Genomic DNA, 22,090 nt, shown 5'->3' with positions numbered 1-22,090 from the left:
GTAGGAACCAGACCCATGGATTCAAGTTACCAGAAAGGAGCTCTGACTAAATATTAGGAAGAACTTTCTGATGGTAAGAGTAGTTTGACTGTGGAAGAGGCTGTCTCTGAAGGTGGTGGACTCTCCTTCATTGAAGGTTTTTAAGCAGAGGTTGGCTGGCCATCTGTCATGGATGCTTTAGTTGAGTTCCTGCATTGCAGGCGTTGGACTAGATGACGCTCAGGGTCTCTTCCAACTCTACAGTTCTAAGATTCTATTGATAAGAACAATACAGACTAAGCAATGCCTCAGAATGGGAGAGAGATCAATAAGGCAGGTCAAATGCTTGGTAGAACAAAGGGGCCATAAGCAGCTCCTGTCAAGAGCATTCCTGCAACACCCCATTCCTGTTTTGTTTAGTTTAGTGTGTTAAGGTTGTGTTTTGTATTGTTTATATATTGTATTGTATTGTCTTTTTGTCTCTCTTTTGTCTTTTCTTCTCATCCTTTTTCTTTCTTTTTCTTTTGTAAGTTTTAAAAGTAATAAATATTATTTAAAAGAAGAAGAAAAGCTATACATGACCCCCTTATTTAAACCAGTTTACAACAGCTTCTCTCATTTTCCTAATTTTGCCTCCTCGAGAGGCCTTTTTTACTTCAATTTGGTCATACAGCTTCTGCTCTCCAGGCAGCAGAGGCTCCTTCTTGGCAATTTTCTGTATTAACTCAGCTACTTCCCTCACTTCCTTCAGGGACCGGATTCGCTCCTGATATCCAGGCTTAAGCTCCTGTTCTTCGGACATGATGAGCAGATCAATGTGCTCTGGGGTAGAGAGTGGGTTGGGCTTCAGTGCAATCTCCTGAAGGCGCTGGAGGCTTTGAGATGATTTCTGGATAAGCTCTACTAAGATGTGTTTCACTTCTTCATAGTCATCATTAAGATTTTCGAACAATTTCTCTGTGGTCATCAGCTCACCAGAGGCACGTTCATACTTTTGCTTCAGTTCTTCATAGGTCCTTCTCTCTTTGCTTGTTGTATATTCAAATTTGTATTTCTGATTGAAGTGGAAACTCCACATACACTGACCCAGACAGACTGTGCATCTTCCTGTGTTCTTATTGATAGCTAAACAACCACGCTTATCTTCATCTCTAGGAATTCCACAAGGATAGTGACAGGTGACGTGACAATTCATGCAATTAGTTATGAAATTTCCTGTGCCAGATATATCCATCTTCACTGGTACAGTTACCTCTACCTCATATGTAAAGTTTCTGTTTTCCGCTATGTCAACCTTATGCTTGTCCAGGGCTTCCTGCGTCTTCCTCAGTTCTTCCAGCTTGGCCAGTCCAGCTTTGATTTGGGGCTGCAACCCTTCAATAGCAGCTTCAAGCTCTTTTCGCTCCCTGAGCACTTCCCTTGTCAATGTTAAGCTCTTCGTTTCTAGCGTGTGGGATGAATCAAAGAAGGTCTTCATGCTCATGGTGCCCATTTTCCAAAACATTTCATCAAAATTGAAGTTGCCTCCAGGCTCCACAGGATTGTTGGCAAACAGTGCTGAATTGTTGAATTTGAAGTGCACAGGGGTGTCCTTGGCATCCCTGGCGCATGGTACATTGGCTTCCTTAATGGCCTCGAGAACAGGAGGGGTCTGTCCATCTGCAAATGTGATCAGGACTTGGATGTTGTCCTTGATATCTTTGCCAAAGATGGAGAGCACAGAGTCAAAAATGTATCTCTGGGCATGAGTTAAACGAGGTAAAGAGGCCTGGACGACAATACAGATGGCGTCTATATGATCAGTGCCCCCTGGGGAGGAGAAAAACTCCCGGATCTGTTTTATTATCAACTTGTCATGCTCTATTCCTCTTGTGTCTCCAAATCCTGGAGTGTCAATAATGGTGAGCGAATAGGGGACTTGGAAACCCTTGCAGTAGTGGACAACATAGGCGGTCACTTCTGATGTTTGGCTTTGAGCTTGGCTTCTGTTAGTATTTTCATGAATAAGTTTGAATCGGAATTCATCTCCCCACTGCACACCCAGGACATAATTGATCATTCCATTGATGAGAGTAGTTTTCCCTGATCCTGTTGCCCCCATCACCATAATCACTTTGTTAGGGACCTGAATGTTCTCTTTCCCGAGCTGGTATGTTAGACAGGATCCAGAGACATCCTGTATGGGCTCCAGTGGCAGAGCATACACTGCTGGTGGCCCATCCTCCACGCGGGTGCTGCCTTGGAGGTATTGACAAGCTACTCTCTTCTTGTCTCCTTCCAATGTGGAAACCTCAATCTCTTTGCTGGGCTCACTCTCAGCCCCACCGGCACACATGGCTGAGACTCTGAATCTGTAGGGTGTCTGGGGCTTCAGACCATCAATCTCACAGAACTCTGTTTTCTTCCCTGTTCTTTTTTCAGCCCATTCATCTTTGTCTTTGCTTTTTGCCTCTCCAGCCTCTTCACTGTAGTCCACTTTGTATTCCTTTATAACAGCTCCCTGGCCAATGACCTTTGGGCTCTCCCAGGCTATACTGATTTTGGAAGACTCTGCAATTATCCCTCTCAGTTTCCCAGGAGGGCTGGTAGGACGTGTCTGTACAGATTTACTCACGTTGCTGGTCTCACTAAGTCCTGGTTTGCTCCTAGCGCTGTATCGAAACTGGTATTCTGTGTTTGCGCTCAACCCTCTCACTTGGAATGTCTCCTGACTGTCGTCAGTATTCACAGTCTTCCAATTTTCTTCTCCTGCAATCTTGTATTCTACCCGATAGCTAGAAATTGAAGCCCTCCCATACTCCGCTGGTTGAAATGTCAGCTGCACCCTCTCATGTCCAATTCGGCCAACCAGGGGAGGGAGAGGTTTTGAGGGCAGCTTGAAGTTGCTGCTGACCATCTCCCCATCTTCATAGAGGTAAATGGAAGCACCTGGGTTGTCCTGATCTGGGACGGAAGCCACAAGGAACCGGGTATTCTCATTTGATTTATTGACCCGGGCAAAATCTGTAATGGATTTGGCAGCTTTACGAGCATTCCGATTTCTCTCTTGGTGCTCAAACCAGGCTTTACTGTTCTTGGGTGTCAACTGGCCACTGATGGAATTTGCTGTTTCCTGAAAAAAATCTTTCTGAAGCCAGTCTTGTAAGGTGGCTAAAAATGGTTCCTCATCATGTAAAGAAGTGAAGGTAAATGAGACAACAAACTCATTTGCAGGGTTTAGCACGATTTCTACCAGTTTGTTCTGGGAAGAGATTACTTCCATTCCACTTAGAATACTAAGGTAAGAATTCAACAAATTAATTTCTTGTTCCTTGGTATCCAAAAACTCACTGAGTCTTTGGTTATTGAAGGGAGACTGGTTAATGGACATTAAAATGTCCACCAGAACTCTTTCCTCTTTCCCCCCTCCCCGGATCAAAGGCAGGATTCCCGCCAGGTGTTTCTGGAAAGTCTGCCTGTGCTGCTTGCACAGATCCTTGAATCTCTTGATTTTCTTCTTTAATTCTGGGAACTTTTCAGCAACAGGATTCATAGCCAGATCATTGCATCGCATGTTGATCTCATTCAGATTCTCCAAGACAGTTTGAGCATCAAAGATCAGTGCTAAGCTGATCTCACGCACCATCTTAGCTGCTCTGGAATCTAGCTTGGTCAGTGGGTACAGCCAAACTCTGACAGGCACAGCCTTCTCCCCATCCTCCCCGAGCTTTTGGGGCAGATCACTGTAAACTTTCATGGCATCTTGAAAAGTCACCGGATTACTTTCCAAAGAAAAATCCCCATAGAACTTGCAGCTGAAATTCTCTGTTTGGGCTTTCTCCTTCTCCTCCATCTTGACAGATGCTTCCCCTTTGACAGAGACTGCAATCAAGTTGACCGCAGCGTGGAGGCTTCCTTGTATATCTTGCACAGACTTGGAAGAAGAGACATTTCGGTCGAACACAAAGAAAGCCTGGGCTCCATACAAGATGGCAGTGACAACATGGGTGGCTGTGCCATGCTCAAAAACAGCTGGATAAGCGACATTTTGGATTCCCAAATGGCTCATGGTCAGCTGTGAATACTTGGTGGTAGCTTTGTACTGCAGAGTGACTCTGGCCTGTTTCGTGGACTTCTTGGTGTCTTGAAGGAATTTGCCTGATCCATCCACTTCTACCAGTCCCCCCAAAAAACTGGCCTTGAGCGATGCTGAGACATTGAGGGCAGAGGCCTTATCATCGATGGAGTCAGATGCAATGATTTCATATTCAGCCTTGGGTTGCAGTTTTATACACAAGTCCTTCTGTAGTGAGGCCTGGTCCCAAAGGGTGATTCCTGGGATAAAGCAGAGAAATATGCAAGGCTTGAGTATGCTCATACAAATGTAGAACACAATTTGTCTAATGTCTAAGGCTGAACAGAGAAACAAGGAGTTAAAATAGAGCTATCTGTTAAGTTGTGGGTGAACATATGAGATGACACAGCGATTCTTCAAACAGCTCTTGTTTATTCAGAGGCCAGAACAGAACTGAGCTGAAGGGCTCAGTCAGCCTGCTTATATAGAGCTCCAGTACGTTACTGTAGCAACTTTCTAAAACTATCCAATCACTGAACGTCACTTTCGATCCTTCATTTGCATAACTATCTACAGTATCCCCCTGATGGTCCAGGGTGAGAACTTCAATACATAACACTATCATTGCTCACAATGTCTGCACTCATGAATTTTGTCCCACTGTCATCCCTGTTATTGGTTTCAGAACTCATAGGGTTAAGGAGTTCTGGATGACGTCTGTCCATTCCTGAGGCGTGACTCAGAAGGAGGGAGGAGTTGTTCATCACTGCCTGTTTGTCTCTGAAGGAGACGGAAGCAGCCATGAACGCTAGCAGCCCAGGGAGAGTTTGAAGAGTTCTGTTTATTGTTTTACTGCTGTAATAAAGACTGATAAATAAACACACTAATGACTGGGTGTGTTTCATCCTCTAAACACCGAGAAGCAACAGCCCGCTGTGTTTACTCTGCTTGCGTGGCGAACGGGAGAATCAGAGCGGCAAAGAGGCGCAGCTAGAGGGAAACATGCCGGGCTCCAGGACGATTAAGCTACAGCTAATTGGGGTCGTAAAACAATTAGCTACGCCACGCCCCAACAGGTTATGGATCGCTATTTACTGCTTTGAAGCTGTTGCGACATCGTGCCGGTGTGTTTGAAGCCAGGAGGCCAAGACGCTAAAGAAAGCTGAGGTCCTGTCTGCGTTCTGAGGCAGAGCAGCTGGCTGGAAGGAGCTGAACAGGAGCTGAGAGCACCTGAAAGCCAGGTGCCGGAGAGCTGACTGGTTACGTGAGTACAGCTGGGGCCCTGGGGAGAAGATGGCAGACGGCCACGATTCATATGCGGTCCCATTCGAAAAATTAAATGGAAAAAATTGGGAAGAATGTAAAGAGGCGGAAGGGACATTCTTTCACCTCTGGTGGACCTGCCCAAAAGTGAAGGCCTTCTGGGAAATGATTCATAATGAACTAAAAAAGGTACTGAGATTTACCTTACCTAAGAAACCAGAGGCCTTCCTTCTGGGCATGGTGGACCGGAGAGTGTTTAAGAAGGACAGAACTTTTTTTATGTATGCTACTACAGCAGCAAGGATTCTGATTGCAAAATATTGGAAGACACAAGATTTACCCACACTGGAGGAATGGCACACGCAGTTGATGGACTATATGGAACTGGCCGAAATGACTGGCAGAATCCGAGACTTGGGAGAAGAAACATTCGAGGAGGATTGGAGAAAATTTAAAGACTATTTGGAAAAACATTATAAGTTGTATGAATGTTAAAAAACGCACCTTTTAGGAAATTCTAGCTTCAGTAATGTTAAATTAAAGAAATGGAAATTAAGGTACAAGGAGTCAGAGATAGAATAATGAAACAACTTTATTGTGTTAAAATGAAAATGTACATGATTTGGGTTATAATACATTTGAAATTGGGTAACATGATAAAAAGGAAGATATAATAAGTATTGAAATAAGTTAACAAATTGCAGACGTTATGCATCACAGAGAATGCAGGGTTGGGAGGACGTGGGGAAGTCCAACAGATTTGGAAAAAGGAGTAAGAAAAATTTGTAACCTTTCTTTTTTACTTTTATAATACGTTCTTTATTCTTTTTTCTGTATTTTATAAAACTAATAAAAAATATTATTAAAAAAAAGGAAAAAATTGGGAAGAATGTAGCCGGAAGCTGAAGGCCTGGCTGGTAGCGAAGGGCTTGTGGGAGGCAGTCCAAGGGCCTCCACTACCCCCACCAGCAGATGGTGCTTCGGCAGCAGAGGTTGCGACTGCTCACTCGTCGCAGAGAAGAAATCAGAGAGCCCTGGGAGCTATTGTGCTTAGTTTGGAAGGTTCACAGCTGCCTTTGGTAGAGGGGCTGGAGACTGCTTTTGAGGCCTATCAAGCGTTGGAAAGGGTGCATTATAGAACCACAGCTGGGGCAAAGATCCACACCACCAGACGCTTGTTTGAGATGAAGTTACGTCCTGGGGATAGCATCAGGAAGCATGTAACTGAGATGCTGTCTGTGTTCAACCAGCTGAGGCTGTTACAAGTAAACTTTACTGAGGAGCTGAAAGTGTATATTTTGCTCAGCTCTCTGGACAAAAGTTATGACAATTTGTGTCTAACTTTGGAATCTATGGATCCCCAGGCGTTGACGCTTGCTTACGTGACAGGACGCTTATCTGATGAGGAGGAGTGCCGTATCAGAGAGGGCAGAGCTGGCACCGGGAGCTCCGGTTGCAAGGGCGGAGCCAAGCCAGCAGAATGCACGGTTCAGGCTTTTTCCACTGTTCGTCGCTGTTTTGTCTGCAATTCAACTGAACATCTGCGTCGCTCTTGCCCCCACCGAAGCAGGGAGACGGGGCAGGATGTTGTCAAAGTCGCTTCTCATGGGAATCAGCCAGGTTTCCGTGGAAACCAGCCTGGCAAGGGGGCCAGGCGTGGGAAGCCACAGGGCGGACGTGCTTCAGACAATGATGATGCTTATCAACTGACAGCTTCTCTCGCTAAGTTTGAGGACAGCTCTGAGAGAGACAATGAAATCAGTTTTGTTATAGACTCTGGAGCTAATCGGAATCTCATACCAGAGACCCCTGCTGTCGAGATGTGGAATTGCAAGGCAATTCTAGCTGGAAAAACTGTTCAGTTTGCTAATGGGGAAAAGAAAACTGTGTCTAACGTTGCAAATGTTTATCTTTCTGTTTTGCAGGGGCAGTTGGAAGCTTATGTGGTCCCCGGGATGAAATGCTGTCTTTTATCTGTTCCTTATTTGTTGCAGAAGGGGTATTGGGTTTGCTTTGAAAACAATGTTTGTACAATCTCCAAAGGAGGGAAGCAACTGGTCAGTGTGGAAAAGGGGCAGAACGATCTCTTTGTTCTTAAAACGCCTCTGAAGGGTGAGGGGAATGCTGAGAGGGCACAAGCTATGCGTGCTACAGTTCCCACTCATGTTTCATGTACGTGTGCATGGCACAAGAAGACAGCACATAGTTCTCTTGAGGAAATCCAGATGTTACAGGAGTGCACTAAAGGTTGTAAAATTCGGGAATGTGGAAAATCCCTAAATTGTGGGGCTTGCAGAAGGGCAAAGGTAAAAGGGTGCAGTTACCCCAGGGTGGACAGGGTAACCACAAAACCTTTTGAGCTTGTGCACATAGATCTGTTTGGTCCCATGGCAAAGCCAAGTCTGGGAGGGGCCAGGTTTCTGCTGACGATGCAGGATGATTTTAGCCAGGTTTCGTGGTGTTTTGCTCTCAAATTGAAAGAAGATGCAGCGCAACTGATTAAAAATTGGGTTGCGGAGATAGAACTAAGGTTCTCCACCAAGGTGCAGGCAGTCAATAGTGACCGAGGTGCACAGTCTACTGGGTCTGCTCTGCAGAAGTTCTTTCACCAGAAAGGGATACATCACAAGGTGACTTCTCCTCAAGAGAGGGGGGTGGCAGAGCTCAAGAGTGAAGCTCTGATTAAGGCTACACAGGTCTTGTTGTCAGACTCTGGTTTGCCTCCAAGCTTTTGGGGGGAGGCAGTTCGGACTGTGACCTTTACGGCTAATAGGTCCTACAATTCAGTGGTAGGTGACACCCCATTCTTCATGCTTCACAGAAGGAAACCTCAGATTCATTTCTTCCGTGCGTTTGGGTCACCGGCCTCGGTGCCAGTGCCAAAGGCCCTACAAAAGCCAGGTGGACCCAAGTTCCAGAAAATGATTTTCTGTGGATATGAGCCAGCCACTAAAGGATGGAGGTTCGCATATCCAGAAGGAGATCAGACCAAGCTTCTGGTCAGTAAACATGCTGAGTTCTATGAGCAGGATGGTTGGTCAAAGACTCCTGCAAGGCGTGACGTTCTCTCAGAATGTCTGTCTGAGGATGAGGATGAAGGAGAGCCAGGGGCTGAACCTGTTGAGGACCAGGTCGCTGACCAGGGTCAGGAACAGGGTGGGGCATCTCCACAGGTTGTTAAAAGAGAGGCCAAGAGTGAGCCTTCGTCTCCTGTTAGCAGAGTACAAAAGGTCCGAAGACGCGTTAAGTCAGAGGGGGAGGATAGTGATGGTGAGGACACACCTGCTGACCACAGTGAGTCAAAGGAAGTGCCTGAGTTTGTGCCCAGGCGGTCCAGTCGCACCACGAAGTGAATTCCACCTGAGAGGTATCAGGCCACAGGTGTGTGGGTTGGTTTCGCACAGTGCGAACCTGGGAGTTGTGAGGAGGTTCTACAGGTGCCTGACAAGGACGCCAGGAAGGGGCACAAGAGGTCTGTAAAGGTAAACACCCAAGTCACCTCAGGACTGGACAGAAGAGGGGGTGTTATTGGTTTCAGAACTCATAGGGTTAAGGAGTTCTGGATGACGTCTGTCCATTCCTGAGGCGTGACTCAGAAGGAGGGAGGAGTTGTTCCTCACTGCCTGTTTGTCTCTGAAGGAGACGGAAGCAGCCATGAACGCTAGCAGCCCAGGGAGAGTTTGAAGAGTTCTGTTTATTGTTTTACTGCTGTAATAAAGACTGATAAATAAACACACTAATGACTGGGTGTGTTTCATCCTCTAAACACCGAGAAGCAACAGCCTGCTGTGTTTACTCTGCTTGCGTGGCGAACGGGAGAATCGGAGCGGCAAAGAGGCGCAGCTAGAGGGAAACGTGCCGGGCTCTAGGACGATTAAGCTACGGCTAATTGGGGTCGTAAAACAATTAGCTACGCCACGCCCCAACTATCCCCAACGGAAGAGGTCTGTGCAGTTTTGTAAAACTTTGCAAAAGGCAGGGAAAATATTTGACCAGTGTGATAGGAATTTTGACGTCTTAGATATATGTTAAATGTTCATAAGTGTACCAACCAAGCACATACATAGATCAGCACAGGAAGACCGACCTGGAACCATTTTGATTCAAACTGTGCCAAACTGACCAAATGTTTTCTCTGCAAGGTCAAAGGAAAATGGAAAAGCCTCCCCATTGTCTTTTCCTTCACAAATCTTGTCTTAAGGATATGTCTGTGTTTTAATAGGGTGTGAGCCTGTGACATGGTCCAGGAACTAAGTATTTATCATTACAAAAGACTGGCCAGGCTCCCCAGGCAATCCAATCAAGTAACCTGCCAGACAGGAGATAAACAACGACAGGAGAAAAACAACGTTCAAATTTCTGTTTTAGACCGCCTTTTCTGTGATGTAGGTGTGATGTATCTGGAGGGTGGTCTTAGATTACACCCCTTCTGTGATGTATGCATGATGTTTCTGGGGGTGGTCTTGATCTACAAAGTCTTTATAAGGCCTTGCGCACCATTTTTCTGGGTTCCTCCTCCTTTCCTGCGTGTGAGGGGAAGCACCCTGTTGAAACAGATCAATAAATATCAAGCTTACTAGCTGCTTTGCTTCTCAGTATTCTTTGGTTGGCCTCTGTTGTTTTCTCCTACCAATAGGGAACCTACGTAAGGACTCTAAATGGGCTCTTGGATACCCCATAAGGGGAAAGGGCAATTTTTGTTTACAACACCAGATATGATAGTGGAACAAACGTGAACATTTCATGAGCTTCTGTTGTACAGGCCTCAGAAAGGGGGTGGGCACTGGCTCAGCAGCAGCGATAAGATTTAATCACCACCATTTAGGGCTGTGAACATCTCCTGATTGAAGCCATAGAGAGCTGGTGCTAGTTGTTGACTGGCACGGAAAAAATGGGTAAACATAAGGAGAATTCCCTGGAGGCCGGGGGCAAGATCCAAGTTGGGGCAAAACCCTTTGGTGAGAGAACATCAGCAAATTTAAAATCACAAAATATGCAGCAAAGCAAAGTGTGGACATTTAGGCTGTCAGACCTTTAAAAATATGATTGTGAGAACTGTTAACAGAGAAATCCGTGGACTCCCTTGGACAAAAAGCAAGGACACCAGCCAGGACTATTGGAGCAAAACAGCAGCCAGCAAAGGTGGCTACTGTGCAATCCTTTTCTCTGCACAATTTAAAGAGCTAAATATTAACCTGCTATCCACCCTCACAGATGTGTGGGTCCATGTGAACCTGAAAGGGACTTGTTACAGATAGGTAGCCGTGTTGGTCTGCCATAGTCAAAACAAAAAAATTCTTTGTAGTAAAACAGCTATGTCCGTTTATTCTTTGCTCATCATCTAACATTGTGTATGCCATCAAATGCCAACAGTGTCCTTCAGCTCTCTATATTGGACAAACAGGCCAGACCTTATGCCAAAGAATAAACGGACATAAATCGGACATCAGGAATCACAAGACAGAGAAACCAGTAGGAGAACACTTCAATCTCCCAGGACATTCTATACAAGATCTCAAAGTAGCTGTTTTACTCCAAAGGAATTTCAGAAATAGACTGGAAAGAGAAGCTGCTGAATTGCAACTTATCACCAAACTTAAAATCATGGAGGGACCTGGTCTGAACAAAGACCTTGGATTCTTATCTCATTATACATGACAAAGCCATTTTTCACCTTCTCACCCCTTGCTTTTTCCTGTAAGATCTATTGCAGTCGTTAAGAGTCGTCAACAGGCTCATTACAGCTATCTGCCAATCACCCATTCCCACCACCCTTCTGAGTAATACCCCTCCCCACCTTCTCACTATATAGAAGGGTGTGGAAACTTCTGTTTCAGTGTATCTGAAGAAGTGTGCATGCACACGAAAGCTCATACCAAGAACTAACTTAGTTGGTCTTTAAGGTGCTACTGGAAGGAAATTTTTTTTTGTTCTGAAAGGGACTTGCATGTCACGCCTCTTAAGGATATTTGCAAGTGTAGCAGTGCACACAGCTAGCCATAGGCTATCATGTAAAAATAACACATGTTGCATTTTGTTACTAAATTACTTGTGGTATTCTAGCACCTTCGGAGAAACATTTTCTCAATAGTGGTCTATGCTTTTCACTTAGCAGGAAGGTCCAATAACAATTGGAAATGCAGTTTGCTTTGTCCTCCGCCTTTTTGTGTGTGTGTTCTCAGGTGTCAAGCTAGCTCTCCTCTGGTCTCACACCTCCATCGTGCCACAGCAGCAACAATTCCTGGTGAATCCCCTTAGGGCTTTCATATTGACCATGTCGCCTGGCAGTCACCATAGCTGCCACAGGTTTGGACATGTCATGAGAGAAGATGTCTTTGCCCTGGCCTTTCTATGGGACTTTATTATTATAGCCTCTGGTCTTGGGAAGTTCATGGGAAGTTGCTCACTTGCTCTTAAAGGACCAAAAAGCTAATTGCAGCCTGGATACACTTGCCCAATTCAAACTGAGTCCAATTAGAATTTATATAGGCCCATGGTTCTCAACTTTCAAACCAATCTGTTAAGAGAACCATTTTTTTTAAAAAAGGGCACTTGTCCAAATATAGTCAATTTAACTCTATAAGGGATTATTCCTGCTAAATCAAAGCATATACACCTTCATGTATCTGCTGTGTCATGGGTCCTGAAGCTTTTTCTTGGTGAAGTGAATTTAGAACAATTTAAAATGGGTAGAGAAGGTTGGCACACTGCAGAGTGCCAGGTGGGGCAAGGAAATGTGGTCATCAGTTGACTTTCTTTTCTAAATATTGGACTATACAATAGCCTGATCTATTTGAAAGCATGAAGTGCGTATGAATCCTCCATTGAGGTGTAAGCAATAAGACGCTATACATTGAACATAAAAACAATTATACACAAAATTGGGTCTCCCCTTTGTGGACATAACACACCATCAGACATATTTCAGCATTCCTACATAATAACACATAATACACACAACATACAATTATTAATTCCACACCAGTCTTTAAGGAAATCATGTGAGGCAGGGTTTTTCGGGGAGCAAGGGGGCAGGGTTTTTCGGGGACTTAAAGACACAGTTAGAAAAGGAAGGGGCAAAAGGCAAAAAAGAATGTCCTTGAGCTTCCTTGGGAAGCTGCAAATAAAAATCTTAGTGCATTAAGCATTTTATTCATTTCAATATTATTGTCACATTTCCATTTAATTACTGTTATTATCTGCTAAGTTTGTTTGGTTTCCTTCACTTAGTGTTTTTTTAAAATGAATATTTTTAAATAAAAATTACTCCACATGTACAGAAAGCGAAGCGTAGAAATACAAGAAAGGTGAAAATATAAAAAGAAAGCAAAAAAATTAGATTACCAGTCAGATGAAAGCAGACTTGACACAAAGACATCAGATTTAGAAAATAATTATTATTAAATAATGCAAAGATATTATCAAAACCACATAGATTACTCGACTTAAAAATGGGAAAACAGTGGAAAAAGGCTTAAAATTCATCATGTGCTATCTCATAAAAGAGAACTTCCTGAAAATGACTTACATACGGTACCTGATCCCATCCAAATCAGTCAGAATAAATAAATATCAGCAATAAGTTTTGGAAATGCAACAAAATGAAGGAACCTTATTCCACATGTGATGGACATGTCCCCAAAGTAAAAAAAGGACATGACCTATGAGGAACCAAAAATAAATAAATGCTAAAACACACACTTTTAAAAGAAACTCTATGCCTATCTATTTTGGCATTCTAACGATGAGCATCCCAAATGAAAATACAATACTTGGTTGTACTTAGATTAATTTCATAGATGTCAGGGAACTGACATCGGAGCCGAGTGGAGAGGTAAGGCTCCCTAATGATGCCGGAGAGGGAACCAGCAAGGAGAGAGAGAGAGCTTCCGCTGGGGAAGGAAACCAAGGTGACACCAGGAAGAAAGGAGAGGCTGAGAGTACTTCGGAGGGGAGGCTCCGAGACTCTTCCAGTGAGGTCAGTGAGGAAAGTGCAGGACCACCGCTTGGCACGCCCACTTTGCGCAGAAGGCTTCCGCGCAGAGAAGCAAGTAGGAGATTGGCTGTTAAGGAATTCTTATGTTGGAAGAAGTTTAGGAAACGCCCACTGACGGATTCTGCCAGTGACTGAGACAGTCGCGCTTTTAGGGCTGTCAAACCAGGGAAAGGTCCAGCTATACAACCAGCTCGGAGCAGTTTGGAATTTACGCGCAAGCAACCCCAATTCCCATTACAATAGACATAATGGAAAAACTGATTTAATAAATGAAAACAGATTATATGTAACTTAAAAAGTGTCAGAAGCCACAAAGAGATAAAGGGAAGTCAATTAATATAGCAGAGATTCAGAATTGTTTCGCAGAACAGAAAGAAAGTGACTGTGTGACTGTAAGGGAAGAAAGACGAAAAGAAATACAAATGCAATTACTTTTCTGAGAAACTTGGATACAGAATATTTAAATTACTTGGATAAAGAATATTTAAATTACTGTTTGTATCCTTTCACTTTTTTCTTTTTCTTTTTGGTGCTGTGGGAGAAAAGAAGGAACAAACACTTTCTTAGTGGGGTTCATGTATCCTGTTGAAAGGGAAAACTATTTCATATGAAAAATCTGTCAGGAAATGCTGTTCCTAAAATGCATAGGCATATACACACAAACAAAACCTGTTATAAAATTCATTTAAATCCCTTGGGGGGGGGGGACTACTAAAGAGAGGAACTTACAGTGGGAGTGCTCTGATATTTACCTGTGAAAAGAATTTGGCATGTTAGATTTGGAATTTGGCAACCTCTTTACTATTGATGGTCCAGTACTTAACCCTTTTGTCTTAAGTAGCCCCTGGAGCAAAGGACACATAAGGATGATTTCCCTCAATGGTTCCCAGTTTTCCATAAAGAAATTTGAATAAATTTCTCCCTGCAGGGCATGGCTTTGTCAGCTCTTGGTTTAAACCTCCTTTTTATTTTCTCTTTTTCTTCCCCCCTTCCTTCCTTTCTTTTGTAAGATGACATAGCTTCTGTACATGTACAGAGTGTTACAATATGAGTACAACGCAGCTGCAAACTGCCAGCTTGTTGACATCACATGATGTGGCTAGCTGTGGGAAAGAATCTTCCCGGAAGTTCACAGGCTACACAAGTCTTTGTTCTGTGTGTAATATGAGACCTTCCTGTTGCATTTGTAAAGGAAGTCTTCGTCACTTGCTCGGAGAGAAGTCTGAGTGATCGGACATGTTTTCTGTAGAGTTGTACAGTCAGAAATAAACAAGATGTAAAAGGCTTTTCTGACTACTTTCTTTTCCCCTGCGGGTATGCAAGGGCAAAGGGGGTGTGCATTTTCCACGCTGGGAAATGTCGCCTATCAAGGTCTGCCTGGACTGCGGGGATGGCAGCCAGAGTAGATCACCAGTAAACACGTCCCGGGAGCAGGGAGAGGAGCCAGCCTCTCCTGAAGGGGCTAGTTTTCCAACAAAGAGTTCATGATTCAGCAAATCTATTATACCATTTAAAGAGTTGCATCTTTTGGCTAAATTACCATTTCTTTTTTTTTTATAATATTTTTTATTAGTTTTATAAAATACAGAAAAAAGAATAAAGAACGTGTTATAAAAGTAAAAAAGAAAAGTTACAAATTTTTCTTACTCTTTTTTCCAAATCTGTTGGACTTCCCCACGTCCTCCCAACCCTGCATTCTCTGTGATACATAACGTCTGCAATTTGTTAACTTATTTCAATACTTATTGTATCTTCCTTTTTATCATGTTACCCAATTTCAAATGTATTATACCCCAAATCATGTACATTTTCATTTTAACACAATAAAGTTGTTTCATTATTCTATCTCTGACTTCTTGTACCTTAATTTCCATTTCTTTAATTTAACATTACTGAAGCTAGAATTTCCTAAAAGGTGCGTTTTTTAACATTCATACAACTTATAATGTTTTTCCAAATAGTCTTTAAATTTTCTCCAATCCTCCTCGAATGTTTCTTCTCCCAAGTCTCGGATTCTGCCAGTCATTTCGGCCAGTTCCATATAGTCCACCAACTGCGTGTGCCATTCCTCCAGTGTGGGTAAATCTTGTGTCTTCCAATATTTTGCAATCAAAATCCTTGCTGCTGTAGTGGCATACATAAAAAAAGTTCTGTCCTTCTTAAACACTCTCCGGTCCACCATGCCCAGAAGGAAGGCCTCTGGTTTCTTAGGTAAGGTAAATCTCAGTACCTTTTTTAGTTCATTATGAATCATTTCCCAGAAGGCCTTCACTTTCGGGCAGGTCCACCAAAGGTGAAAGAATGTCCCTTCCGCCTCTTTACATTTCCAACATTTATTATCAGACAGGTGATATATCTTAGCAAGCTTGACTGGGGTCATGTACCACCGGTATATCATTTTCATAATGTTTTCCTTCAAGGCACTACATGCCGTAAATTTCATTCCGGTGTTCCATAACCTTTCCCAGTCTTCAAACATAATGTTATGCCCCAAATCCTGCGCCCACTTTATCATGGCGGATTTGACTGTCTCATCCTGGGTATTCCATTTAAGCAGCAGGTTATACATTCTCGAAAGTAGTTTACTTTTTGGTTCTAACAATTCTGTCTCTAGTTTCGATTTTTCCACCTGGAATCCAACCTTCTTATCTACTTTAAAGACCTCTTGAATTTGTGCATAATGCAACCAATCTCGCACCTTGTTTTTTAGTTTTTCCAAGCTCTGCAACCTCCAATTGTCTCCAATCTTTTCAATAATTTCCCCATATTTAGGCCAATTGGCTTCCATATTAGGTCTCTTACGTGCCTTGGCCTCCACCGGTGAGAGCCACCTCGGAGTCTTACTCTCCAATAAGTCTTTATATTTTGTCCAGACCATTAAAATTGCTCTCCTGACAATGTGGTTTTTAAACAATTTGTGCACTTTAACCTTGTCATACCACAAATATGCATGCCACCCAAAAGCATTGTCAAACCCTTCCAGATCTAGGACATCAGTGTTTTCCAGTAAAATCCAATCTTTCAACCAGCAGAAGGCTGCAGTTCGTAATATAACCTCAAGTCTGGCAGGGCAAATCCCCCTCTTTCTTTCGCATCAGTTAGTATCTTAAACTTTATTCGGGGCTTTTTGCCCTGCCAAACAAACTTAGAAATATCCCTCTGCCACTTTCCAAAGCATTCCACCTTGTCCACGACCTGTAGGGTCTGAAACAAAAATAGCATTTTTGGCAATACATTCATCTTTATAGCTGCTATTCGGCCCAACAAGGAAAGTTTCAATCTTGACCATGTTTCCAAATCTCTTTTGATTTCTAACCAACATTTCTCGTAGTTGTCCTTAAACAGATTCAAATTTTTGGAGGTCAGATACACCCCTAGGTATTTTACTTTTTTAACCACATTTAATTCTGTTTCTTTCACAAACTCATCTGTTTCTGTACTTGTCAAATTTTTTGCTATAACCTTAGTTTTTTGCTTGTTCAGCTTAAATCCCGCCACCCGACCAAAGTCCGAAATTAATTCTAACACTCTTTTAGTACTAGAGACAGGCTCCTGTAATGTTAATACCAGGTCATCTGCAAATGCTTTCAATTTATATTGTTTCACTCCGACCTCAATTCCCTGTACCAACCGGTCCTTTCTAATCATGTTCAATAGCACCTCCAGAACTGAAATAAACAATAGGGGGGATAGGGGGCACCCCTGCCGTGTCCCTTTTTCAATTTTAAACTCCTCTGTCACCACATTGTTTACTATCAATTTTGCTTTTTGTTCTGAATATATTGCTTCTATTCCATTTTCAAACCCCCGCCCCACTCCCATCCCTTCCAAGTTTTTCTTCATAAACATCCAAGAAATATTGTCAAAGGCTTTCTCCGCATCAATAAAAATTAACACCGCTCTAGTGTTTAATTTTGTTTGTAAAAGTTCCAAAATGTCAATAATGTTTCTTGTGTTGCCAAACAGATGCCTACCAGGGAGAAAGCCAGCCTGGTCTTTATGGATCACTTCATTAAGCACTTTTTTAAACCTACTTGCCAAAATGTCTGCAAAAATTTTGTAATCCACATTTAGGAGTGAGATGGGGCGGTAGTTCTTCAGCTGAGTCTTTTCAGTTTCTAGTTTGGGTATCAATGTGATGAAGGCTTCTTTCCACGTTTCCGGTGCCTTCCTCCCCTCCATAATCTGGTTACAAACCTCCAACAAAGGTTGTATCAAATAGTCTTTCAAAACCTTATAGTATTTGGAGGTAAGTCCGTCGGGGCCTGGAGATTTGCCTAATTGGAGGTTCTGAATGGCGCTTTCAATTTCTTGCTGTGTGATATTACTATTCAGGGTTGTTCTCATTTCCTGAGGTATTTTCTGTAATCCGTTGGTTTTAAAAAATTGGTCCACCTCCGAATCTTTCTGTGGCCCTTGTGAATAAAGTTCTTTGAAATATCTCTGGAAGCACTTTCTAATTTCCTCGGGTTTCTGAACCATTCTCCCTTCAATCTCTAGATTTGTAACAGTATTAAGTTTTTGTCTCTTTTTCAACTGCCATGCTAGCAGTTTCCCACACTTATTTGCTGATTCAAAGGATCTTTGTTTCATTTGTTTAATTTTCCATTCCACCTCTTGATTTATCAGTTTCAAATATTGTGCTTGGAAAAATTTCACTTCTCTCAGCACCTCCTTCGACTTTGGCCTGGATCTTAATTTTTTCTCTCCATCTCTTATTTTTTCCAATATCTTCTCCTTCTTTTCATTCCAGAATTTTTTCTTGATCGTATTTTGTTGTATTAGAAACCCTCTCATGACTGCTTTACTTGCGTCCCAGATTATTCTTTTTTCCACAGTGGTATTTAAATTTATCTCAAAATAGTCCTTTAAAGTTTTTTGGGCCTTCTTAACAATCTTCTCGTCCCTTAATAAGGTGTCATTCATTTTCCATCTGAAGGATCCGGTTGTATTTAGTCTCAATTCCATTTTCAAAGCATTATGGTCGGAGCAGGTTTTTGGGCAGATTTCCACCTTTCTAGTCTTGGGTGCCAGTCCTCTAGTTATCCATATTTGGTCGATTCGTGTCCATGTCAGATGAGCTTCAGAAAAGAAAGTCCCTTCTTTTCCTAGGGGGTTCTTAACCCTCCATATGTCAATTAAGTCCACATTGTCAGTCATTTCAAAAAAAGTTTTAGGTAGTCTGCCATATTTCGTTATGTTAGCGCTTTGCGACTTATCCATATTTACAGACACAACCCCATTCATGTCACCCATCATGATGATGTTGTTGTAATCTAAGTAGTCCAGCATAATCTCATGCAGCTTCCTGAAAAATTCCGATTTTCCTTCATTTGGAGCATATATTCCTAATATCAAAAATTTTTCTCCTTGTGTCTGGATTTCAATCGCCAAAATTCTGCCATGTTCATCTTTAAATAGAAATTTCGGTGACAGGCTCTCCTTTGCATATATCACCACTCCTCTTTTCTTGACTTTATCCGAAGAAATAAATTCTTGGCCTAATCTTTTGTTAATTAGCACTTTTCTGTGGAGCCTTGTCACATGCGTTTCTTGCAGGCAAATAATGTCCAATTGTTCTTTTTTCAAAATATGAAATACTTTTCTTCTTTTTTCCGGAGAATTTCCGCCATTTATATTCCAACTAAGAAGCTGCAGCGACATCCTGGTCCAATTGGTGGGTCTACAATGGGGTGTCTAGGCTTCCCTCCGATCCCGGAGGTGGTAATGTTGGTCCAGATCCCGGCGGTGTAGGCTTTGGAGATGGTCCCGGTGGTGGTGGAGGCCAAGAAGCTGCGGCTCCTTTCTGGAGGTCCTCCTCGTGGTCGTGTAGGAACTTCTGTTGGTCCTCCGGTGTTTTAATTCTTACTTTCCTTCCTTTGTAGGTAAATGATAGTCCTTGCGGAAACTCCCACCTATAAGGGATTGTGTTATATCTCAACAATTTGGTCAAATCTGTATAAGTGGTCCTAAGGTCCAAAAGGTGTTTAGGTATATCTCTGTAAATTTCAGCCTTTTTTCCTTCTATCTCCAAGGATTTTTTGAAGTGTAGGCCTAGTATCTTGTCTCTTTCCTCTCTCGATCTCAAAATAACCAAACAGTCTCTGGACTTGTCCTTCTTTATCAATTTTCCCAGTCTAAAGGCAGTCACAATTTTAAAGTCCTTATCTTCCTCTATCCCCCAGAATTTGGAGAACAAAAGTGTTAAAAATCCCTGTAGGTTTCCTTCCTCCATTTCTGGGATAGCCCTTAATCTGAGATTATTTTCCTTACTTTTCAATTCAACCAATGACAGGTAGGCTTGTTGTTCCCCTACCTGTCTTTTCAGAGGCCTTACTTCCCCCCTAATCTCATCAACCTTTTTGTTCGCCTGTTCTGCTTTTTGACAAGCTTCCACCGCAAGCTTATAATTTTCAGACGTTGCCCCTTGTAATTTTTCAATTGCCTGAGTATGATGGGAAACTTGCTCAGATAATTTAGTAATAGAGGATGTAGCTTGGTCAATTTTTGATGATTGGTTGTCCACTTTTTGATTTAAAATTCCAAGTTGTTCCAAGATTTGCTTCAGAACTATTTCAGATCCTCCAGTTGCCATATCTTCTGCAACGGGCTCTGCAGCAGGCTCTTCAAATTCCACCTCCTGTGCTGTCAGCACAGTTGGAACGGATGATCTTCGTTGATGAGATAGGGTTGTTTGAACAAGTTGCCCTGGTTTCTTTTCTTTCTCTTTAGCTTTAGCTGCTCTTGTTCTCCCTGTGCCACTCATTCCACACCTGCCTCTGTTCAAGGTCAAATTTTCTTTTGTTTCATAAGTTAGACAAAGTCCAGAGTGTAAACAATTTAACCACAGAAAATCACAATAAAGTACAGTTCCCAGGCCTCTATATCTCCACAATCCTCTAGGTGGGGGTATTTCAAAGTTTCAAGGAAGGAGAGAGCTCTTGTCCGCCATTGAAGTTCCTATATTCCCTATGTTAAGTCTTTGATAGTTCCAGAGCACAAAAGGAAGTTTCCACAGGCTTTCTTTGTCTTAAAGAAAAGCCACAAGGTGTCAAGAAGGGTCCCAGCAACAATGTTTAAACGTTAATGTCTCAGTCTATGTATCAGTTAAGCTCCAATAACAGTATCAGCAGTTTGACAGTTCTCCTTTGCACGCTGACAGCCCGATCGCTGGGTTGTCTCTTTTAACTCCACATAGCTCAAAATTAGGAAGAAGGTCCCAAAAATAAAATCCACAACTTTTACAAAGATTTCCTGCTTGTCTTTTCGCTACAAAGTCTGTCAAATACACCCTCGTTTTACTTTTACAGTCCCTTTTCAGCGCTTCAGCGCTCTTCTGCGCAATTGCTTTAATCTGGTTAGCAGGATCGGGAGACGGACTTCCTGTTACTCGCCTCCCGTTTTCAGCCGAATTTCAACCAAATTCCCAAATTTTCCGATGTTTAGCTCCCCTTACTCACGGGTATGTAGCAGCCAATTTTGATGTTTTCAAGAAGAAAGGTCGGCGCCCAGCAGCAGCAGCAGCGCGGCTTTGCATCCACGAAAAGAGCGATGAACTCACAGCGCCGCTCCCCCTTTCGCGTTCCGGAGCCCCTTACGGAGCCCCTTCTTCGTTTCCGGGGGGGCTTTGGGCGCTCGCCGAGTCCCACGGCCGCAGGCTAAATTACCATTTCAATAAAGAAAGTGAAGGGTAAGGAGTAGATTTTTAAAATAGGGTTAGATTTAAAACCCAGTAATTCATGTTTTCACCAAAGCCAGCAATATAATTGGTCAAATTAAATTTCTGTTAACTCAGTGCTTGCAGAAACATTCTCTCTCTCCTTCTACCTACCTAGTACCTTTACATCACATACAACATACCGTATTTTTTGCCCTATAAGACGCACTTTTTCCCCTCCAAAAATGAAGGGGAAATGTGTGTGCGTCTTATGGGGCGAATGCAGGCTCCTTGGCTTCAGCGATAGCAACGCAAAGCCTCCGAAGCCTGCGCTCCGGAGGCTTCGCATTGCTTCCACTGAAGCTAGGAGAGTCTGCTCTTTGAGGCTGGCGGTGGGGAAAGCAGCGCTTCCCCCATCGCCAGCCCCAGAGGATGGGGGGCAGCAGGAAGGCATGCGACGCCTTCCCGCTACTCTCCAACCCGGCTTCGAGGCTGGCGGTGGGGAAAGCCCACCTCCTAGAAATGCCCGCAGGAGCCGCGCACCCTTTAAAGAGCGCGCCGCTCTTGGGGGCTTTTCCTCAAGGAGGGAGAAGGGACTGACTGGCCGTTTCAGTCCCTTCCCCCTCCTGGTCGAAAAGCCCACAGGAGTCACGCTGGGCTCCTGTGGGCTTTTGTGGGAGGAGGGGGAATTCCGCCATCTCCCACAAAAGCAGGGAGAAGGTCTTGGAGTAGCGCACAGGCTGCTCCCAGAGCTGCGGAGGGGGGGAAATCATATTTTTTTACTTGATTTCCCCCCCTGAAAACTAGGTGCGTCCTATGGGCCGGTGCGTCCTATAGGGCGAAAAATACGGTACAATCCACTACTTAACCCCCTTCTCAGCAAGAGATTTGTATGGTTGGAAGGGACCCTGAGTAATCTAGCCCAACCCTTCTGAAATATAGGGATCTCAACAGTTATCACACCATTTCGAAGCAGGATTTGTACTACTGGAGAGATACACATCTGTACACAGACACAACTGGGGAAGGGCACACTATTAACCCCTATCATGAAGCAAACACGTGTTCTAAGGAATCAAAACAAGGAAGAAAAATATAACACTCACCTGTGTGAGTGCCTGAGGGCCCTGCTCTTGCCACT

The 22,090-nt window shown here is 43.3% G+C and overlaps 1 protein-coding gene across 14 annotated transcripts in view; it reads right to left on the bottom strand.

Moving 5' to 3' along the window:
- Positions 1–550: 550 nt before the first annotated feature.
- The window catches only part of LOC310827678 (uncharacterized protein), a 244,131-nt gene continuing 222,591 nt past the window's right edge, over positions 551–22,090 (bottom strand). For all 14 annotated transcript variants that reach the window (XM_083703961.1, XM_083703969.1, XM_083703960.1 and 11 more), the window contains one exon: positions 551–4,293. In XM_083703961.1, the coding sequence (XP_083560087.1) occupies positions 566–4,293 (3,728 nt within the window). In that variant the 3' untranslated portion in view covers positions 551–565. The remainder of the gene's footprint in view (positions 4,294–22,090) is intronic.

Source organism: Podarcis gaigeae, assembly GCF_964106915.1.
Source record: "Podarcis gaigeae genome assembly, chromosome: 12".
Classification (NCBI taxonomy): domain Eukaryota; kingdom Metazoa; phylum Chordata; class Lepidosauria; order Squamata; family Lacertidae; genus Podarcis; species Podarcis gaigeae.
Note: the sequence above shows the minus strand (reverse complement) of the source record. Positions and strands in the feature narration are given on the sequence as shown.